The 19221-nt window shown below is 50.4% G+C and overlaps 1 protein-coding gene across 2 annotated transcripts in view; it reads right to left on the minus strand.

The window, feature by feature from the left end:
- Window positions 1-19221, minus strand: part of TMTC1 (transmembrane O-mannosyltransferase targeting cadherins 1) — a 255008-nt gene that overhangs the window by 143680 nt on the left and 92107 nt on the right. Inside the window, exons 6-7 of one of the 2 annotated variants that reach the window (XM_070049599.1) lie at window positions 8868-8949; window positions 8070-8173 (exon numbers count right to left, since the gene is read on the minus strand). The exons of the other annotated variant lie outside the window; for it this stretch is intronic. Of the exons in view, the coding sequence (XP_069905700.1) occupies window positions 8070-8173; window positions 8868-8949 (186 nt within the window). The remainder of the gene's footprint in view (window positions 1-8069; window positions 8174-8867; window positions 8950-19221) is intronic. 2 annotated transcript variants of the gene reach the window in all.

A 19221-nucleotide genomic window follows, 5' to 3' on the forward strand; every position in this document is an offset into this window, starting at 1 on the left:
GCTATTTGATCATTTTTTCCTCTTAACTTTTCACAGTCAGCTATTATCTTTTCCATTTAGGGCACACCTCAAACGGGGACGGCCACACTGCAGTGCTGAGGACACAGGGGCTCATGGCTGCCGCAGCTGCCATCAAGAAATGTGTACAGGCAGACCATCACACCGACCCCCGGCCCCACCCCTCCCCCACTGCTACCCACAGTCACCTGTCCTTGGTTATGCCTCTGGGTCTGGGATTCCTACTCCAGACCCATCCCTCTGCCCTTGGCCATAGCCCCCATCCCCAGTCACCACCCTGTCCCATTTCTGACATCCAACAGTTCCACTCCATGGTCTCTGCTCACTCCCTTGACCTCTGGTGGAAATTTCTGACCCTCTTTCCTACAAAACTGCCATATGGGATGCAGAAATTTGGACCTAGGAGGAGGGGAAAATTTTCTTAGATGTCAATGTCTGTTGAATAAAGTAACACTAAATTCTCAGTTGAGAGCATCCACAAGGGAGGTAAGAGAGAATGCTTTGTGATACAGATAAATGCAGCTGCAGCCATGGTCATCCGGAGTTTGCAGGTCCCAGGACTGACAGACACGGGTGAGGTCAGCCTGGTTCCCTGAGACACCCCTGGCCAAGAGCGCCACTGCTTTTCCAGCCAACTCAAAGATTAACAGCAGAACCACAGGCGACTGCATTTGAATTTCGCCATCCATGTAAGGGATGCCAGTGAATACAACATTCCACCATCCGCAGGAAATACCCTGATGCCTTTCTGAAGTTGCAAATAAACACACCCCTGCAGACCGATATTTCTGCAGACAGAAAACTGGAAGAAGCAACTAAGGTGGCATGGGGAGGTGTGCAGTTGATCATCACAACCAAATTCCGGGCACTGAGAGCCGAGCATCAGGTGTCTTCCAGCACCTGAGAGGGTAGCACAGGGCGCAGTGCTTTCTGACGGTGCCAAGTGTCACCCGAGTCCCCGGCACTCTCGCCGTAACATTCTCAGGATCTCCTCTGTGCCGAGCTCTGAGCCAAAGCCTTGCGAGACCAGGAAGCAACCACAAACACCGCCAGGGGCGGGGGCCATAAGCAAAGCTGTCCAACCAGTAGTTTGCTGAGCTTTTCTTCCTCTGCTCACTGCCTTAGCCACCACAGAGAGCGGAACCAGAGTACACGAGCAGCTGAGGACGCGGGGGCACCACATGGAAGACACTGCCCCCAGAGCGGTTAGATCTGCAGCCACCAATCTGGGACCAGAAATGAAGCCTGTCCACGTTAAACCAATTGGATTTCAGAGCTTGCTCTGACCTGAGAACAGCCCAATGCTGCCCGACTGAATCACAGGGGTGTGTGTGTGTGTGTGTGTGTGTGTGTGTTTGTGTGTGTACTGTGGGTAACGTGGTTCAGGCCGCCCTGAAGAGAAATGATCAGGTTGGAAGGGAGAGAAGCAGCAGAAAAGAAGAGAAGAGGACAGAGGGAGCGCTGCGCGGACAGCTGAGGCGAGAGGCACCCAGAGAAACAGCCCCTGAGCAAGTCCCAGTGGAAGCCCTGCTCACGCCAGAAGGCTGAGTGTGCCAAGAGCCATGCAGGGGTGCACGCAGGGAAGCGGGGTGCTCACAGGGGCTCACATCTAGGCTTAGGGAGGAAGGGCAGGGAGCAGGCAGGGATGAGGGTGAGCGGATGGCTTACTCACCATCCCCCTGGGGACAGGAAACACTGCTGTCTCCCTTTGAGGCTGGTTGGAAATGCCATCGGGAGACTGTGGGGGGACAGAAGTGAGCGGGGCAAACCATGGGGACAGTCTCCACGTCACCTCCTCTGCCTCTTCCAATGTTCTGTCCTCATACAACGTTAGAGGGCTTTGCAAAGACAGGAGCACGGCCTGGGGACAAGGGAGCAATTTCCTGTCATTAAGACCCCAGTCACGGGTCTGGGTGATTGATGGCTGCAGCACAAAGGAGGCCGGGTTGCTCGGCGTGGACACACAGGTGCAGAAAGCTGAGCTATCAAAACGCAACGTCTGGGCCCACCTGTGGCGCAGCGGGTGAAGCCACGTGCAAGGCTGCAATCTCACACACGAGCATCCGTTCCAGCCCCGGCTGCTCCACTTCCAGTGCAGCTCCCTACCAATGCTCCTGGGAAGGCAACAGAAGATGGTCCAAGTGCTTGGGCCTGCCACGCGTGTGGGAGACCTGTGCTGGGTTAAGGGATGCTCCACCTGGATGTTCTGTTTATGAAAGACAGGAGCTAAGTGATTTTTTAAAGATTTATTGATTGATTTGAAAGTCAGAGTTACACAGAGAGAGAAGGAGAGGCAGAGAGAGAGAGAGAGAGAGAGAGAGAGAGAGAGAGGGCTTCCATGTGCTGCTTCATTGCCCGGTCGGCCGCAATGGCCGGAGATGCGCTGATCCGAAGCCAGGAGCCAGGAGCTTCTTCCAGGTCTCCCACGTGGGTACAGAGGCCCAAGGACTGGGGCCATCCTCCACTGCTTTCCCAGGCCATAGCAGAGAGCTGGATCTGAAGTGGGGCAGACGGGACTAGAACTGGTGCCCATATGGGATGCTGGCACTGCAGACAGCAGCTTTCCCACTATGCCACAGTGTCAGCCCCAACTTTTTTTTTTTTTAATTTTTTTTTAATTTATTTGAAAGTCCGAGTTACAGAGAGGCAGAGGCGGAGAGAGAGGGAGAGAGGTCCTCCATCCGTTGGATCACTCCCCAGTTGGCTGCAATGGCTGGAGCTGTGCTGACCCAAAGTCAGGAGCCAGGAGCTTCTTCCTGGTCTCCCACATGGGTGCAGGGACCCAAGCATTGGGGCTATCTTCTACTGCTTTCCCAGGCCATAGCAGGGAGCTAGATAGCAACTGGAACAGCCAGGTCTCGAACCAGCACCCATATGGGATGCCAGCAATGTAGACGGCAGCTTTACCCACTACGCCAAGAACCAGCCTCAGCTTTTTTATTTTTTTAAGATTTATTTTTATCTATTTGAAAAGCAGAGTGAAGATAGAGAGGGCAAGACAGAAAAAGAGATCTTCCATCTGCTGAGTCAATTCCCAAATGGCCACAACAGCCAAGGCTGGGCCAGGACGGAGCCAGGAACCAGGAGCCCGGACCCCCAACCAGGCCTCCCACAGGATTCTGCTATGCTGGCATCCCACATGGGTACCGGTTCAAGTGCCGGCTGCTCCACCGTGACTCAGCTTCTGGCTAATGTTCCGGGAAAGCAGTGGAAGGTGACCCAAATGCTTGGGCCCCTGCCACCCACTTGGGAGATCAGGATGCAGTTCCAGGTTCCAGGCTTTGGCCCAACCCAAACTCATCCACTCGGCTATTTGGGGAGTAAACCAGCAGACAGACTGACGATCTCTCTCTCATTCTCTTGCTCTCTCTTGCTCTCTCTCTCTCTCTGTAACTCTGCCTTTTTAATACATAAAGAAATCTTAAAAAAAAAAAAAAAAAACAGACAAACTTGTACTGCGATACAGGGTGCCAGTGTCACTGCCAGTGTCATAGCCATAGCACCTGCTCTGGATACAGAATTTGGGGGAGATCAAATTTCTGAAATTATAGTAATGGTGGCACAACTATGAAACATTGATGTATACACTTTATTAGGAGATTGCATGGTATGCAAACTAGTGTTCAGTAAAGTTATTATTTTAAAATACATAAATATATAAATGTCTATAAATTGGATTTTAAAAACTAGGATTTTTATAGAGTATGAAAAAATAAAACAGAATGAAACTGACAAATCAGACACAAATTTATCCAATGTCTTACAAGGCAATAAAACCGAAACACTTGAAGTTTTCTTTTTTCTATTAAAGAGAAATCATTAGAACAATGAGGTCTCTGTATGTTCAATTTTGAGCTGACCACACTATAAAATATGACAAACAGTGACTCATTAGAGCCATAATCTCTATCACACCCCCACAAGGCACACAGCTTCCTCTTGCCCTGTTCCCATGTGCTTCATAATTTTCTCAACACAGGTTTCTCATGAGCTTTCCGGGATGATTTTGCATCTCACTTTAGTCAAGCAGAAAAATGACAAGATATCGTCTCTGAGCTAAATACGTGGAAACAGATTAAAAGAGGAAATCTCCAAACTAAAACCACGATAAATCATTTGCAACAAAGCAAAGTGGGACCAAGCTACTCTTAAACGTTTTAGGATTTTTAAAATCATAAGTATCATTAGTAAGTTCAACAACTACGAAATGGAGAGGAAACAGCAAACTCTCATCTGGTAACAGAGTCATTTACTGCATCGGCTCTGCAAGAAGAAACCGGACTTGCAGGGTGGAAGCCCAGATGCTACTGAGCGATGTGCAGAGCTGATGAACCCAGTGAAGAGGTGGTCACAGCCCAGCTATGCCTGCACAAAATTCCTGTGCTGGAGCCCAGAGCCGCACCGGGACTAGGTCGGGAGTTGCACCTGCAAGGAGGTGAAAAGGCTAACTAAGGTCCTCAGGGTGGGCCCTGGTCCCGTTTTCCTTCTTTTTTTTTTTAAGTGTTTTATTTATTTATTTATTTATGACAGGCAGAGTGGACAGTGAGAGAGAGAGAGAGAGAGACAGAGAGAAAGGTCTTCCTTTGCCGGTGGTTCACCCTCCAATGGCCGCCGCGGCCGGCGCGCTGCGGCCGGCGCACTGCACTGATCCAAAGCCAGGAGCCAGGTGCTTCTCCTGGTCTCCCATGAGGTGCAGGGCCCAAGCACTTGGGCCATCCTCCACTGCACTCCCAGGCCACAGCAGAGAGCTGGCCTGCAAGAGGGGCAACTGGGACAGAATCCGGCGCCCCGACAGGGACTAGAACCTGGCATGCCGGTGCCGCAAGGCGGAGGATTAGCCTAGTGAGCCGCGGCGCCGGCCTCTGTTTTCCTTCTAAGAGGAGGCTGGTGTCGCTCCCCGTCTTCGTGGAGGAACGACACAGGACCCTGCGCTGTTCTTTCGTCTGCTCGGCCCTCCCCGGGTTTGCTGCTGGTTCTTCCCGGGTTGGCTACCGACCCTTCCACCTCCGTGGAAGGGCGGTTCCCCCTGCCACATTCCCCACTTCCACGGGGGAGCGGCACACCGCCGGCCGGCTCTCTCGGGGGCTGCTCAGATGTTCCTCAGGTGTTCCCCTTAGATATTCCCGGTGCATGTTGTCTCTCTCCTCCTTTATAGTCCTCCTCCGCCAATCCTAACTCGGCTGCCCACACGCCGAGTACGCTGCTCTCCTCCAATCAGGAGCAGGATCAGCTCCTGGAGGTCATCACTCAAGTTGGCAAGAGGCAGCTGCGTAGAAGCTGTTTTCTCCTCTCCCAGCGCCATATTGTGGGAGAGCAGATGCATAGAATAAGTCTTAATTCCAGTAACTCAGTCCAGTCCGAGTTGCTCCCCACAGGCTGGGATATCAATGACTCCTTGTCCTCGCACACACGGAGGAAAGTTCACCCACGGACCAGGAAGCAAGACCTCACCAGACAGCAAAGTCACAGCACCCTGCTCTTGCACTTCTCACCTCGGCAATGTGAGGGTTCTGATTTCTGTTGCTGAAGCTGCATGATCTGTGCTTTTTATCAGGACAAGCCCAGCAGATGAAAGAGGAGGTCATTCATTCATAAGGCAGACAGACAGGGCTGTGTGACAACTGAGAGGCATCCAGACACACGCACAGAGCCAGGTGCACAGCTAAATCCCACAGGTGACAAGAAGTCAACCACAGTAGGCAACAGACCAGTGGCGTTCAATGAGAACCATCAGCCTACCAGAGATCAAAGAATCAGGCAAATGGGAAAAAGCTCACGAAGAAACGAACTACAGACAACGTTTGAGATGCTCCAAAGAGTCAATTCAAATGCGGCCGACTTAGAAAAACGTGCAAAGTCACTCTAAGCAGCTGTGGCAGAAATGTCCCCAGGTGGCTACACATCACAAGAATAGAAAGATGTTTCTAACAAAAAGGAGAGGAAGGATCCGATGATAAGAGGGCCATCAGCGTCGTCTGATCTATTGCCTTTTATCACTTTCTGTAGGCACCTGGATGGGTTGATGCAGACAGTTTTGGACGCAATGTGCACCAGACCCCTCGGAAAAACTCTACATGTGCCTGGAAAACGAAAAGACAGAACTTGGCAAACAACGGGCCCGAGGTCTGAATTCTGTCAGAGGTTCCATCAAAGACTTCTTTTAGCTACTGGCAAAGAGAAAAATGGAATCCACCCCTATGGCAGCTCAGACAACACACCAAGGAGGGCAGTGAGCGAGCCAGAGGTCAAAGGCGCCTGAGCCTAGACTCCACGGGTCACGGAACAGCCACGTGGTTACTGATGACCTCTGATGGGAATGACATCACCGGCTGTGAACTGGGAGCAGGGTGCCTGCCCTCCTTGCCGTCTCCTCTGACGGTGCACCCCGGCTTTGGGAGACTCCTTAGCTCAGGGAACAGGGACTGCATCTAATCACAAAGATAAACCGAGCGCTCAAATTCAAGACACAAGAAACCTGGAGAGAAACCAACCCAAAACTAAAGGAAATGAGGCCATTATGTAAGAGCGGGATCTGGCAAAGGTGATTTTTTTTTTCTCATAAAGTCAGAAAGTAGCTATTTAAGGAGCTACAGAACCTGAAACAATTCAGCAATGAGCTATCACAGCTAAAAATACCTGGTCAAGGAGCCCTGGAAACTCTGAAGGTCAGTGTGATACGCTGTAAAAGGACCAGTAGATCGCAACATTAACAAAAACCTGGGTTAGAGACGTCAAGCTTAATTAAAGGAACATTAAATAAAATTTTGATAAACTTAAGTTATAAGCCATTTATAAAGGCCGTGACTGCCTGGAAGGCACAGGCCTACACTAGGGCTTCTATACCAATGATTCCCAAAAGCATAGATGTAGCTAATATAAATGAGTGTATTTCAAACTAGCAAAAACAACTGTGATATAAAATCTGTTATAAAAACGTGTTAATCAGGTTAGAAGGTTTGTTGTTGAGTGGAAAATAAAGGATCTAAAGAAAAAGAAGAAAGACTAAAAACAACACAAGAAAGCCAAAAAGGTAAATAAAGTAGTAGAAACGTACCCATTAAAACCCACATGGTGAATGAGTGACAGCAGATCCTCCTGCCTGGCACAAAAACACGGCAGCGGTCAGCTGCCCCTACGACGATCGAGGAAGCCAAAATATAAACAGTGACAGCTCAGGACCACAAGCAACAACATTCTGCAGAAGTTATTAAAATTGTCAAATATTCATGTAGTGTATCTGAAAGCCTTAGCAGCACATCACAGCACACTGAACATAAGGATTTTTTTTTTTAATTTTTTTGACAGGCAGAGTGGACAGTGAGAGAGAAAGACAGAGAGAAAGGTCTTCCTTTGCCGTTGGTTCACCCTCCAATGGCCGCCGCGGCCAGCGTGCTGCGGCCGGCGCACCGGGCTGATCCGATGGCAGGAGCCAGGCACTTCTCCTGGTCTCCCATGGGGTGCAGGGCCCAAGCACATGGGCCATCCTCCACTGCACTCCCGGGCCACAGCAGAGAGCTGGCCACAGCAGAGGGGCAACCGGGACAGAATCCGGCGCCTCAACCGGGACTAGAACCCGGTGTGCCGGTGCCGTAAGGCAAAGGATTAGCCTAGTGAGCCGCGGCGCCGGCCTGAACATAAGGAATTTAAAACCATTGCAAAGAATGAGACCCACGGACCAAGGTCTCTTCTTGACCCCCAGTAACTTCAGACGTCTTGGGTAAGACATAATCAGCTCCACCTCAGTTCACTGCTGTTTCTCACTTTTAACTTCCCCACTGATTTCAGGCTAACCAATGGTTGTCACGTCCACTCTACACTTCTCTCTGCATTGTTCTGTAATATCTGCTATATGGGCCAGTGGACACTTATCATTGAGAACAACAACAACAGAAAGTACACCAATGAGAACAATCTCAGTAGGACTGCCCCAACAGTCTTTCACACACTATAGAATAGAATGCTTCTTTCCTCGAAATGTAAAGTCCACATGTACCTCAAGATTACTTAAAACTATCTTACTAAGTAGCAAGCAATGCATTAAAACCACTGACCTTGTAAGAATATAAGGCGAAAACGAAGCTGGGTTATCCTGCTCGGAAAACAGGGGCATGGATCCTCCCATGATCCACAGACGCAAGGACAAAATGACAGTGACCTTCAGGGAAGAGAAGAGTTAGTGAGGCGGCACCAGGGACCCCTGTCCCTCTGCAAGTGCATTCTGCTCCTGCTGTGGAGAAAGGGACTCAGCAGGCCCTCCCCACGGACCTAGGGCAGCACCTGCTGGGTCCGCTCTGGGGCTGATGATGCAGAAGTCCAGCAACTTCCGGTTTGTTCTTTAAGAACCCAGTTGCCATGCTCTGGGCAAATCCTAGGCAACCTCCTTGTAAGAAAGCCACAGAGAGAGGCCCTAGAGAAAGGAATATCGCTGAGAGCCACCATGGCAACTGGAACAGAGGTGACCCAACTCCTACAACAGCGGCACGACCTTGAGTCGCCCCAGCCAAACATGACGATGCTCTCAAGGACCACCAGCCAATGCACCAAAGCGAAAGCATTTAGGGCAAGTAAACAGTTTCCATTCTGAAGCCACTAAATGTAGGGACCTTTGTTAGGCAACAAAAGCTAAGGATATACACAGGGTTGTGCCGCTTCCTCCTGGGACAACTCAGCATCAGTACCTCGCAAGGGGGTTGGGAAACACTGCTGTTCACACTGCATCACGGGATTCCTATCTACCTAGAACACTGGAGTGACACTCAGGTCAGAACCCATAGCTGCCTCTATTAAATAATCTCAATTACCTCTCTATCTAAAGTAGAAACAGTCAAAGTAAATATACACATACTTACATAACTTATGACCAAAACGGCCCTTTTTAAAAACGGCCTCATGGTAACCAGGAAATGTCTATTGCTGCTTGCTGTCAGATACCTGCAACGGGAAAGGAGAAAAAAAAAAGCTTAAGTATGAGAGTCTGGCAGGTGACGGTCTCCTCTGAAGGTGAACACTGTGGCTTTGGCAAAGGCTGCCAAGGCCAAAGCCGAGCCACAGCCTCAGAGCAGAACCCCGGGGGTTTCAACGTCCAGCTGTGCAGCTGACAGCCCAGGAACACAGGGCAAGTCTGCGAGCTTCTCTGCATATCAGCTTCTCTCACTTTTAAGAGGGCATAGTAGTACCTTCTTCGCACAAAGGCTGGGATGCATAAATGAGGTCCTAGGAGGTGCAGGACTGAGCACCGTTAGCTGTAAATGACACCAACACATTCAATTGGAAATAAGGCAGCCATTCTGAGGACTGCAGGGCCACACCGCCCACAGGGATGATCTTACACCAAGAGCACATTTACCTCCTTAATGTCATCAGGGGTGCAACGTCTTCCCCCCAGAACAAGACGATGCCCGGTGTATGTGAGAAGTAGTGAAGGCGTTTTTCCAAGGCAATGACGTCAGGGACCATCACCGGTGGCCTCAGAGCCAGCTCAGATGAGGAATTTCTCACCTGCCCACAGCCCTGAGGTCCCACCAGGTTACAACTAGTTTCCAGATGGGACCCTGCACCTGCCCCAGCTCACCTCCTTGCGTAAAATGCCAGCTCCCACAACCACAAAGAAGACGTGACTCCTGGCTGAGTACAGACACACAAAGGGAAGGAGGGGAGCGATCCGCAAGCCCCAGCTGAAACACGAAGCCAGCCGGGGACCAGGGCTGAAGCCAGGCCCCAGGAACTCAATCCACGTCTTCCACGAGGGTGCCAGAACCCATCACTTGAGCTGTAACCACTGCCTCCCAGGGCCTGCACTAGCAGGATGAGCTGTAACCACTGCCTCCCAGGGCCTGCACTAGCAGGCAGCCAGAGGCAGACATCAAGCCCAGGCACGCTAACACGGGCCAGGGGCTTCTCAAGAGGCCTCTTAACTACCAGGCTAAATGCCCAGCCTTCATTACTCTTTATAATTCATTGTTCCCTCAAAATATTCCTTCCAGCCTCTCTTAAACCATGCACATGAACGAGTTCTCTCTATCAGAAGGGAAACGTTCTGTTAGAAGAGAAGTCCTTTAGTGAGACCTGCGTGGGTTAGTATCTCACCAAGCACTCTACAAGTAACACCCACGTGACTCCACGGCTCCGTAAGCAAGGACACTGGAAAGAGGACCGCGAAGTCTCTTCTTCCTCACTTCCCTTTTCCTTACGAGCTGCGGAAGCAACACAGGCTCAGACATGACCCTGAACGTCTTGATCACACGCAGAATGAAGACCTATGTAACAGAGTCAGCTTTCACTGTGCACTGGAAAAGCCCTTTCTTCTCCCTGAACTCCCGACAGAGAGCCAGGCAAGGAGGCAGGCGAGGGCTGGACCACAGCACAGGCGCATAGCTGCTGTCCCCAAACAGGTGTGAGTCCACCGCCTCCTGAAATTGCATAAAAGCTTCTGTGCGTGTCTGCATGCGTGTCTTTTGGTACAGCACAGCCCTTGACTGCAAGCTTCGTTGTCAACAGGGCCTGTGGTCACCATACGGTAAAAGCACTGCTCAGTGTCCCCCTATCGGCTCTGCCTTACTGTGACGCATTTTCTGAGCAACTCAGCCAAGACCGAGCATGGACAGGTTTGCTGTCCCTTTACAGGGACAGGGAACTTGGTGTGGCACTACCAGGGGGTTAATTGTCAAGTTCATTACTTCGGGGGTCTGCAACTGATGTTATAAATATCCAAAGGGCCCTTGGCAGAGCAAAGCCTGGTCCTCCATGCCCGTCAGAGCAGGAGCCGCAGGCAGGCAAAGGGCGCGGAGGACAGGTGGTTAGGGAACGGTGCGGGGACGCAGGGCTTCCCGGCGCCGAGCACCCAGCTTTGGAAACCGCGTTCTTCAACCTTCCTGGTGCTCACAAGGTGGAAAAGCAGAAGCGGTTCCCCTTACACAGAATCCAGAGTCCACGGTTTTATTGTTCCCAGTGCTACAACCAGGTAAATTCCCAAAGTTTTACTAAACAACAACAACAACAACAAAAACTTCTTATGGTGGTGATTTCAGTGAATTATATCTACGGGATGTTTCCCAGTTGAGAAATTCTTGGAGAAATTCTATTTCCCTAAGAAATTAAGCGAACGAAACCCAATCATTTGCTCTTCAAACGATCATCTCAAAGTAATGACAGCCTAGAATGATACTGAGAGCTGTGGTTGGGGGGAAAAAGTGATCTTTTTTTTTTTTTTCAAGATTTCTATTCCTAGTTGGCCAATACTAAATGAGGGAAAATAAAAAAAGCCAAAATGACATGGCTCCATTTTTGGCGGAAGACTAGGTCTGAGGTTAGAATCCTAAATGCGCACAGGAAGCACGGTGCTAGTTCAGTCCTGGGCGTCTCTGCCCCACCCACAGCTGCAGGACCAATTCCCCATCAGGCCCTCCTGCAGTCTGCGATGCAGAACTGCGGGTCACCCACAGTACCAGCGTCACTGTCAGCAGCAGAACAAAGCCAGCAAACAACACGCCCTCCAGCAACGCATGCGATCTTCACACAGTTCTAACTCAGCACTGCAACAGGTCCTCCAGGAAGAACACTGTGATTCCTTCCTCTACACACAGAGAGGAGAAACTCGAATACTTAACTCTGCCACCAGATCTTCTTGGTTACTCATGCCGATCGTAAGAGAACCAAACCTGTCACCCATGCTCGACACTGGCAATCCAGTTACCAGTGTTTTGGTTGCAAAGCCAAACAACACATGCTTATCCCAAAGCTAACGGGGAAACAAGAATAAAACCCAGGGTCCAAGGTTCTACTCCTGTGCCTACCTCTAAATTGGTCACTCAAGGTGGAACAAGTCTACTGAAGCTTCGTGCTCTTCTTTTATCCATGAGAGGTGAATGAAATGGTTTCAAGTTTAAAAGATATTACATTCTCACGGACATCATAAAGGACTAAAGAGCAGCCAAGACAAAGAAAGGAAGGAAGGAAGGAAGGAAGGAAGGAAGGAAGGAAGGAAGGAAATCAAAGGGTGAGGCAGGAAAGAAACAAGAACTGATTCTCTGTTTTGAGCAGATCCTTCCAAATTTGCAGCTGCATATAAATTATTTTAAATCTTAGTTTGGTTTATTGCATCATTAAACCATGCATTTTTAACAACTCTGGATTTTTACAAAATAAAAGCAAAAGATCAAGCCACCCCGAGCCAATCTCCTAGTTTATGCTCCCACACACACCATCCGTTCTGACTACTACCATTCCCTCTCTCAGGCAATCCTGATCCAACACGCAGCATTACATGGGGACTTCTCCCTGAAGTTCACCTTCCACACTGAGTCTTTGAATCCTGCTGAAAGTCTTAGCAGAGAGCAGAACACCCAGCCACCCTAAGCCACCCACCCACACTCTGGGGAGCTAAATGAATGCTTGTTACTCTATGCCACTGGCCTCTGTTAACACAGAATTACTGTGGCCACAGATAATTGATTCGTATGACAAGGATTCTTTGTTTGACTCAATTGGAGGCAGGCTCTGTTATCAAGAACTCCCACAGGTCCATTTAGCAAGGGCCCCTCCCCCTAGTCCTGGTGTGCCTCCCCACAGTCCCCCAGGGAATGTATAATCAGCCTGTCTCCAGCAAAAATCCTCTTACCTGTCTGTTGTTTTCTCTTCCTCATTCTCCACCCACCCATCCGGCACACTGCTCCCTGGTGACAAATTCCCACTTGAGAGGTGAACCCAAACACTCCTCCATGGCAAACCACAACAAAGTGGTTTCTGCATCTAATGTGACAGCCCCTCGCCCGGCCAGGAAGAAAGTCCTTCTTACAACACTTCAACAGTGGCAACCCAGCATTTTTACACACACAGCAAGATGGTCAGTAAATGCTGACTGGCCCAAAGAGACTTTTTAGAATATTTACCCCTGCCTTCTCTCAACCTTTTCTTTGTGTTGTTTGTACCTTCCAGGGATAGATAAGGACACAAAATAAAAACGCTCAGTTTGGACCGTGAACAGTAAGCAAAGACAAGAGAAGCACTGTGTGTAGCATTTTCCTTATGTAGAACCCTGAAGATGCAGAATGATGATACTAGATTTTTCATCTCTTCTCAGATTCTGTAAGTATCTCAAAATGTGTGCCTGACTATCAGCTCCAGGCAACAAATATCTCAGGAATAATAAAATGATGGTGCTTTGTCGCTCCCCCTCTTCGTGGAGGAACGACACTAAACCTTGCCTAGGCTTCATATCCGAGTCACGGCACCATTATGTCGCTCCCCCTCTTCGTGGAGGAACGACACTAAACCCTGCCTAGGCTTCATATCCGAGTCACGGCACCATTATGTCGCTCCCCCTCTTCGTGGAGGAACGACACAGGACCCTGCGCTGTTCTTTCGTCTGCTCGGCCGTCCCCGGGTTTGCTGCTGGTTCTTCCCGGGTTGGCTACCGTCCCTTCCACCTCCGTGGAAGGGCGGTTCCCCCTGGCCACATTCCCCACTTCCGCGGGGGAGCGGCACACCGCCGGCCGGCTCTCTCGGGGGCTGCACAGGTGTTCCTTCAGATAGATGTTCCTCGTGCATGTTGTCTCTCTCCTCCTTTATAGTCCTCCTCCGCCAATCCCAACTCGGCTGCCCACACGCCGAGTATGCTGCTCTCCTCCAATCAGGAGCAGGTCCTGCAGCTTGTCAAGTTGGTGAGAGGCAGCTGGGTAGAAGCTGTTGCCTCCTCTCCCAGCGCCATATTGTGGGAGAGCAGATGCATAGAATAAGTCTTAATTCCAGTAACTCAGTCCAGTCCGGGTTGCTCCCCACAGTGCTTAACATGCTGCCAATAAATTATGAACAGCTACGTATGAAATTCTACCTAGAACACCACTCGTAACTCATTTAACTTCCTTTGTCCTTTCAAGGTATGAAAGGAAAGCAAACAATCACACGTTCTGACCAACCACCACCACTACCACCACAAGAACTTGAATTCAGAGCTTTGAGAGTTGGAATTCAGATACCATTCCTCTTAGAAAGACTGGAAAAAAGCTTTCTCTGTTGACAAGAGGTAACAGAGACACAGTTCTTGTTAGAAAAGACAATGAGTTGAACAAAAGCAGCAAGAGATGGACCGGCATTGAGTGCAGGGATTGTGACATCACTGGAGACAGCTGCATCGCATACTGCAGTGCCTGGTTCCTGCCTTGGGTGCTCCCTGGGAGGCAGCAGGTGATGGCTCGAGTACCTGGGGTCCTTGCAACCCATGTGGGAGACCCAGACCAAATTCTAGGCTCCTGGCTTGAGGATGGCCCAGTCTTGCTTGTTGTGAGCATTTGAGGAGTGAACTCACAGATCAAAGATCCCTGTCTCTCTCTCCCTGTCCCTCTGCCATTCCAATGCAAATGGAAATAACTTATTAAAAAGTTTCAAAACAGAGGCTTGGCACCATAGCACAGCAAACTAAGCCACACCTGGGACGCCGGCATTCCGTATCAGAGTGCTGATTTCAGCCCCGGCTGCTCTGCGTCCGCCCCAGCTCCCTGCTAACGGACCTGGGAGAACAGCAGCAGGTGGCCAAAGGACCTGTGACCTGCATGGGAGACCCAGATGGAGTTCCAGGCGTCCAGCTTCAGCCTGGCCATTTGGGAAGTGAACCAGGAAATGGAAGAACTCTAGGTGTGTATGTATGTGTCCTTGTCTCTCTCTATTACTCTGTCTTTTGAATAAACACATATTTTTTAAACATTTATAAACCAACAGAAATTCAAGTGTCTGTGGCTGCCCTCTTTCATCCTCATTCCTTGAACCCGCATCTAAACATTAATAAACAGAGGTGTTCTACAGGGGTGCAGGTGCGGAGCAATCTCGGAGTCAGTATGATGTCCCCTAGGAAGCCCAAGAGCTGACTCTTCCAACCAGACAACGATACATTCCTCAGGTACCTGCACTCAGAAACCCAAGCTGACCTTCCATACCCCTGCCCTGCCTGCGGGAGCTTTTTCTCAAAAATGTTATGTAATTACTTACTATCTGAGAGGCAGAGGTGAAGGCAGACTGTCAAAGAGGGGGAGGGATGGGGCGAGAGCAGGAGAGTGAGGGAACACTCCACTCAGTCTTCTGGTTCAGCTCCCCAAGGCCTGCATGGCTGGGACTAGACCAGGGCTGGAGCCAAAGGCTGGTACATCAACCCACGTTTCCTACACAGGTGGCAGGACCTTGTGTAGGTACTTGCGCCATCACTGCTGCTTCCTTGGGTCTGCAATAGTCCAAAGTTGGAGTTCAGAAGCCAAAGGTGGGAACTGAACCAGCCACTGAGGGGTGGAATGCCAGTGTCTTAACTGCTAGGCTAAGCCCCCATCGTCCCAATTTTGAAGCTCTTAACTCATCATGTTATTTAAAATAAATGCTTGTTTAGATTATTGGGGGGAAAAAGAACATATTTTTCTATAAAATAAAAAAAATATAAAAATAGAACATAGTTCTGCCTCAAAGCAGCTCAAGTGGTCTATCAAGTAAGAAAACAAAGATAAATCCCCAACATGTTAACTTACTTGGAGAAAGTTGTAGGGCTTTCGTGTCAAAGGTCAGTAAGTTTACTAATTCAGTCCAAGGATCCACAATGACTTTTTTTTTTTAATCTCTATTACAAGTAATTAAAAAAAAATCAGCTTTGGCGATGTCAGCTTGTCTCCCCTCAGTAGTCCCAGGAAGTTGTACCCCATTAGGACGCACATTTATTAGATGTCAGCCACTGCACGAAGCACTTCCCCTTCCTTATTTCACACCAACTCCCCGTTGTCTGGGGAATGTGCTTACACGGTGCTGATTCAGGGGCTCTGGTGAGAGGGAGAGGTGAGAAGGAACTCAGAGCCACCCCACGGTCACGCGAGCAGCACAGCTGTAAGAGGCACTGGGTGACTCAGCACACTCCCAGCACGGGTCCCAGGAGCTCCCTGACTATGACGCTTCCACCTACCACGGTGCAGAAGCAGCGCGCTCGGTAGAAACCGAAGGTTACGTGCTGCATGGCAGAGCACCAGCCACGGCTCCCAGTCAACCCCGTGGCCCCCGGGGACCCAGGAAGTCATGCCGCTCAGCTGTGCCCTTCAGTAGATGAGGGTCATAAATGGAGTTTGGGCTTAAAATCTTTTCCACATACAATGAGTTTATGAGGCTCCAACCTACAGTCAGCTGAGGAGCGTCTACAGGAAGTGGCATTTCTGCACGCACACACCACAGTGACTTCCACCTTGGTCTGTGTGCGCTGCTGTAACAAAATACCACCCACCGGGTAATGTACGAAGAACAGGCAGCTGTTTCTCGCAGTTCTGGCAACCAGGGAGCCTAACATCAAGGCACTGTCACTTGGTGCCTGGTGAGGGTCTTTTTGCTGCACGCTGTCCTGCAGAAGGGGGGAGGAAAACAGGACAAATGCTCTGTCTTCATTTGGCGGGAACGTGGTGGAGCGAGAGGCACCTGCCTCCTAAGCCTCCTTCACACGGAAAACGAGAGCTCTCCCGACTTCACCGCCTCCCCAAAAAGCCCCACCTCTTATTAGCACCACAGAGGGGAACACGTTGCAACTGTTACATTTGGAGGGGACGCCACCATAAAACCCCAGCATGCGCTTGGCCATTGGAGGGTGAACCAACAGCAAAAGGTAGACCTTTCTCTGTCTCTCTCTCTCACTGTCCATTCTGCCTGTCAAAAAAAAAAAAAAAAAAAAAAAAAAAAAAAAAAAAAAAAACCACCCAACTTGCTTATTTATTTGAAGTCAGAGAGAGAGAGAGAGAGTTCCATGTGCTGATTCATGCCACAATGGTAGGCGCTGGGCTAGGGTAAAGTCAAGAGCTTGGAACTCCATCCATGTCTCCCACGCGGGTGTCAGGGGCCCAAGCACTCGGGCCATCTTCTGCTGCTTTCCCAGGCCCATGAGCAGGGAGCTGGGTCAGAAGCTGAGCAGCCGGGATTGGAACCCGTGCTTCTGTACGGCACGCCGGCCCTGCAGGTGGCGGCTCAGCCCGGTAGGCCACAGTGCAGCCTCAGCATGTTCTCGTCAACTGGAAGCGATAAAGTTCATCTTCAGCGTCTCTATGAGCTCACAGAGGTCTCGGCAGTGCTAAGGCAGCTGGCAGGTGAGGAGGCTGAGAAGTGGATGTGGAGAGCAGAGCAGGAAGAAGATACACAGAGGCCAAGGGCTGAGAAGCCCAGCGCACCTGGAGAGTGAACCAAGGCCACGGGAGGGGCAGGTGTTTGGCACGGAGTTACAATGCCACGTGGGAGCACCTGGCTTTGAGCCCCGGCTCCACTTCGGATTCCACCTTCCTGCAAACGTATACTCTGGGGCGACAGCAAGTGATGGCTCCAGTGGTTGAGTCTCTACCTCCCACCTGGGAGATACAGACTGAGGTCTGGGCTCCCGGCTTTGGTCTGGCCCAACCCCAGCTACTGCAGGCATTTGGGGAGTGAACCCGTGGATGGGAGATCTTTCTCTTTCTCTCTCTCTCTGCCAAATAAATACATAATTCCATTGAGACTCAGCATCTAATAGTGACAGCGGTGAGCAAACAGACTAAAGAGGCAGGCAGGGTCACTTCACCACGGGCCTGCAGGTCCCACGGTGCAGAGTGGGCCTTCTGGCTGTGAGCTGGCAGCAAAGGGCTCTAAGCAGAGAGGTAATCCACGCCACCGTCCAACAGCGCAGCAGCAGCACTGAACCACACTGCTTATCCACCCAGAGCTGAGCACTCCAGCGACGCTACAGACTCCATGCGACAGGCATTTGTGCAGGCTCACAAGTAAGTCTTTGCACTAAGACAAAAGTTAAGAACAGCCAACAACACCACAATCACACTATCCGAACCTCCTATTGGTCTAAAGAGCTGATGGACTGAAGTACAATTAAGACAGCGAGAAAAAATGCTTAATATTGGGAGTGCCTGGTTAACCAGTGAAACATTTTCTGTTAACAACAATAACAAGTACAGCCACGATTTAATGAGGGCTTCTGTCCAAGGCACAGTTCTACCGTGTGCCCTCCTTATCAATTCCTATAGCATGGGCACTGTTAGCGGCTTCATTTTGAAAGTGGGAAAGTGGAGGCGTTCATGGTTAGCTAGCTCACCCCCAGGCCCACAGGAAGTGAGAGAGGAGGCAGGATTTAAATCCAGCCTGTGCCCCAAGAAGTTCTGCCACCTGTCACTTTGCTGCCAGCCAGTTCTGTGTCTTCGCATCCCCGCGAGGAAGCACCAACTTCAGCTACTCCTCCCTGAAGTATGCACACAGCCATCAGGGAGGTTCAGAGGGAAGAGAACTCCAGGGGAGTAACAGAAAGCCCTGTGGCAACTTCCTTGCCATGAAAAATGGCTGGCCACCCAGACGACGACATCCAACACGACCAGCCGAGTGCGGGGACTGAGCTAGGCTCTGGAAGTAACCTGTGAAAGGAATAAATACCTAGTCTTCCTATTCCGCAAAGCTCACAATGACTTACTGAGTACACTGTAGACCAGACACTGCTCTGAACACTGTAACTCTTCAAATGCATACGTGTGTGTATTTATGGAGTGGGTGTTATCCCTATCTTAAATGGCAAATTTACTTACCTAGGTGCACAAAGCCAATGCGGGGCGAAGCAGGACTGGAAACCATGCCTTCCGTCATGAGCCCCTCCTCCTCTCCAGGGAGGAGACAGTCTCGCTGGAACCTTCACAAGGTCTCTTTCTCCAGCCCAGCCCACCCCTCTCCCCAGCCCCACGCACAGGCTCTGCAGTGATTCTCATCACAGTGGACAACAGCCCTGCCACCCTCACACACGTGGTGTCAGGTGCTGAGTTCATGCAGGGGACAAACAGGACATCTGGCAGCCTGGGCTTCCTGCGGCCACAGCTGCACCTGAGACAGATTACTCTGCTGCAGGAAAGCAAGTGGCCTAGCAACCCATCGCCACTGATGGGAGCTCACTGGCGAGGCAGAATGAAAGGAGGGCACGGCCCAGGCCCCAGCCCTGCTGCCCCTAACCGAAGGCATGAGGGTGGCCTGGCAGAGCTGCAGGGGCCGCTCCACGGGGATCAGCCATTCCCTGCAGAGTCTCAGTCAACACCTGTAGATTTCACGTGCTTTCAAGAATCTTACTTGTGGAGGGTGCAAGCTCTAATTCTCTTAGAACTCTGATTTTTTACATTGAAGACAAATACGCTCTGCTAAAAAAAATAAAAGTGAAGATTGTGGGCTTCACCTCCAGTGCATTGG

Source organism: Oryctolagus cuniculus, chromosome 9 (genome assembly GCF_964237555.1).
Source record: "Oryctolagus cuniculus chromosome 9, mOryCun1.1, whole genome shotgun sequence".
Classification (NCBI taxonomy): domain Eukaryota; kingdom Metazoa; phylum Chordata; class Mammalia; order Lagomorpha; family Leporidae; genus Oryctolagus; species Oryctolagus cuniculus.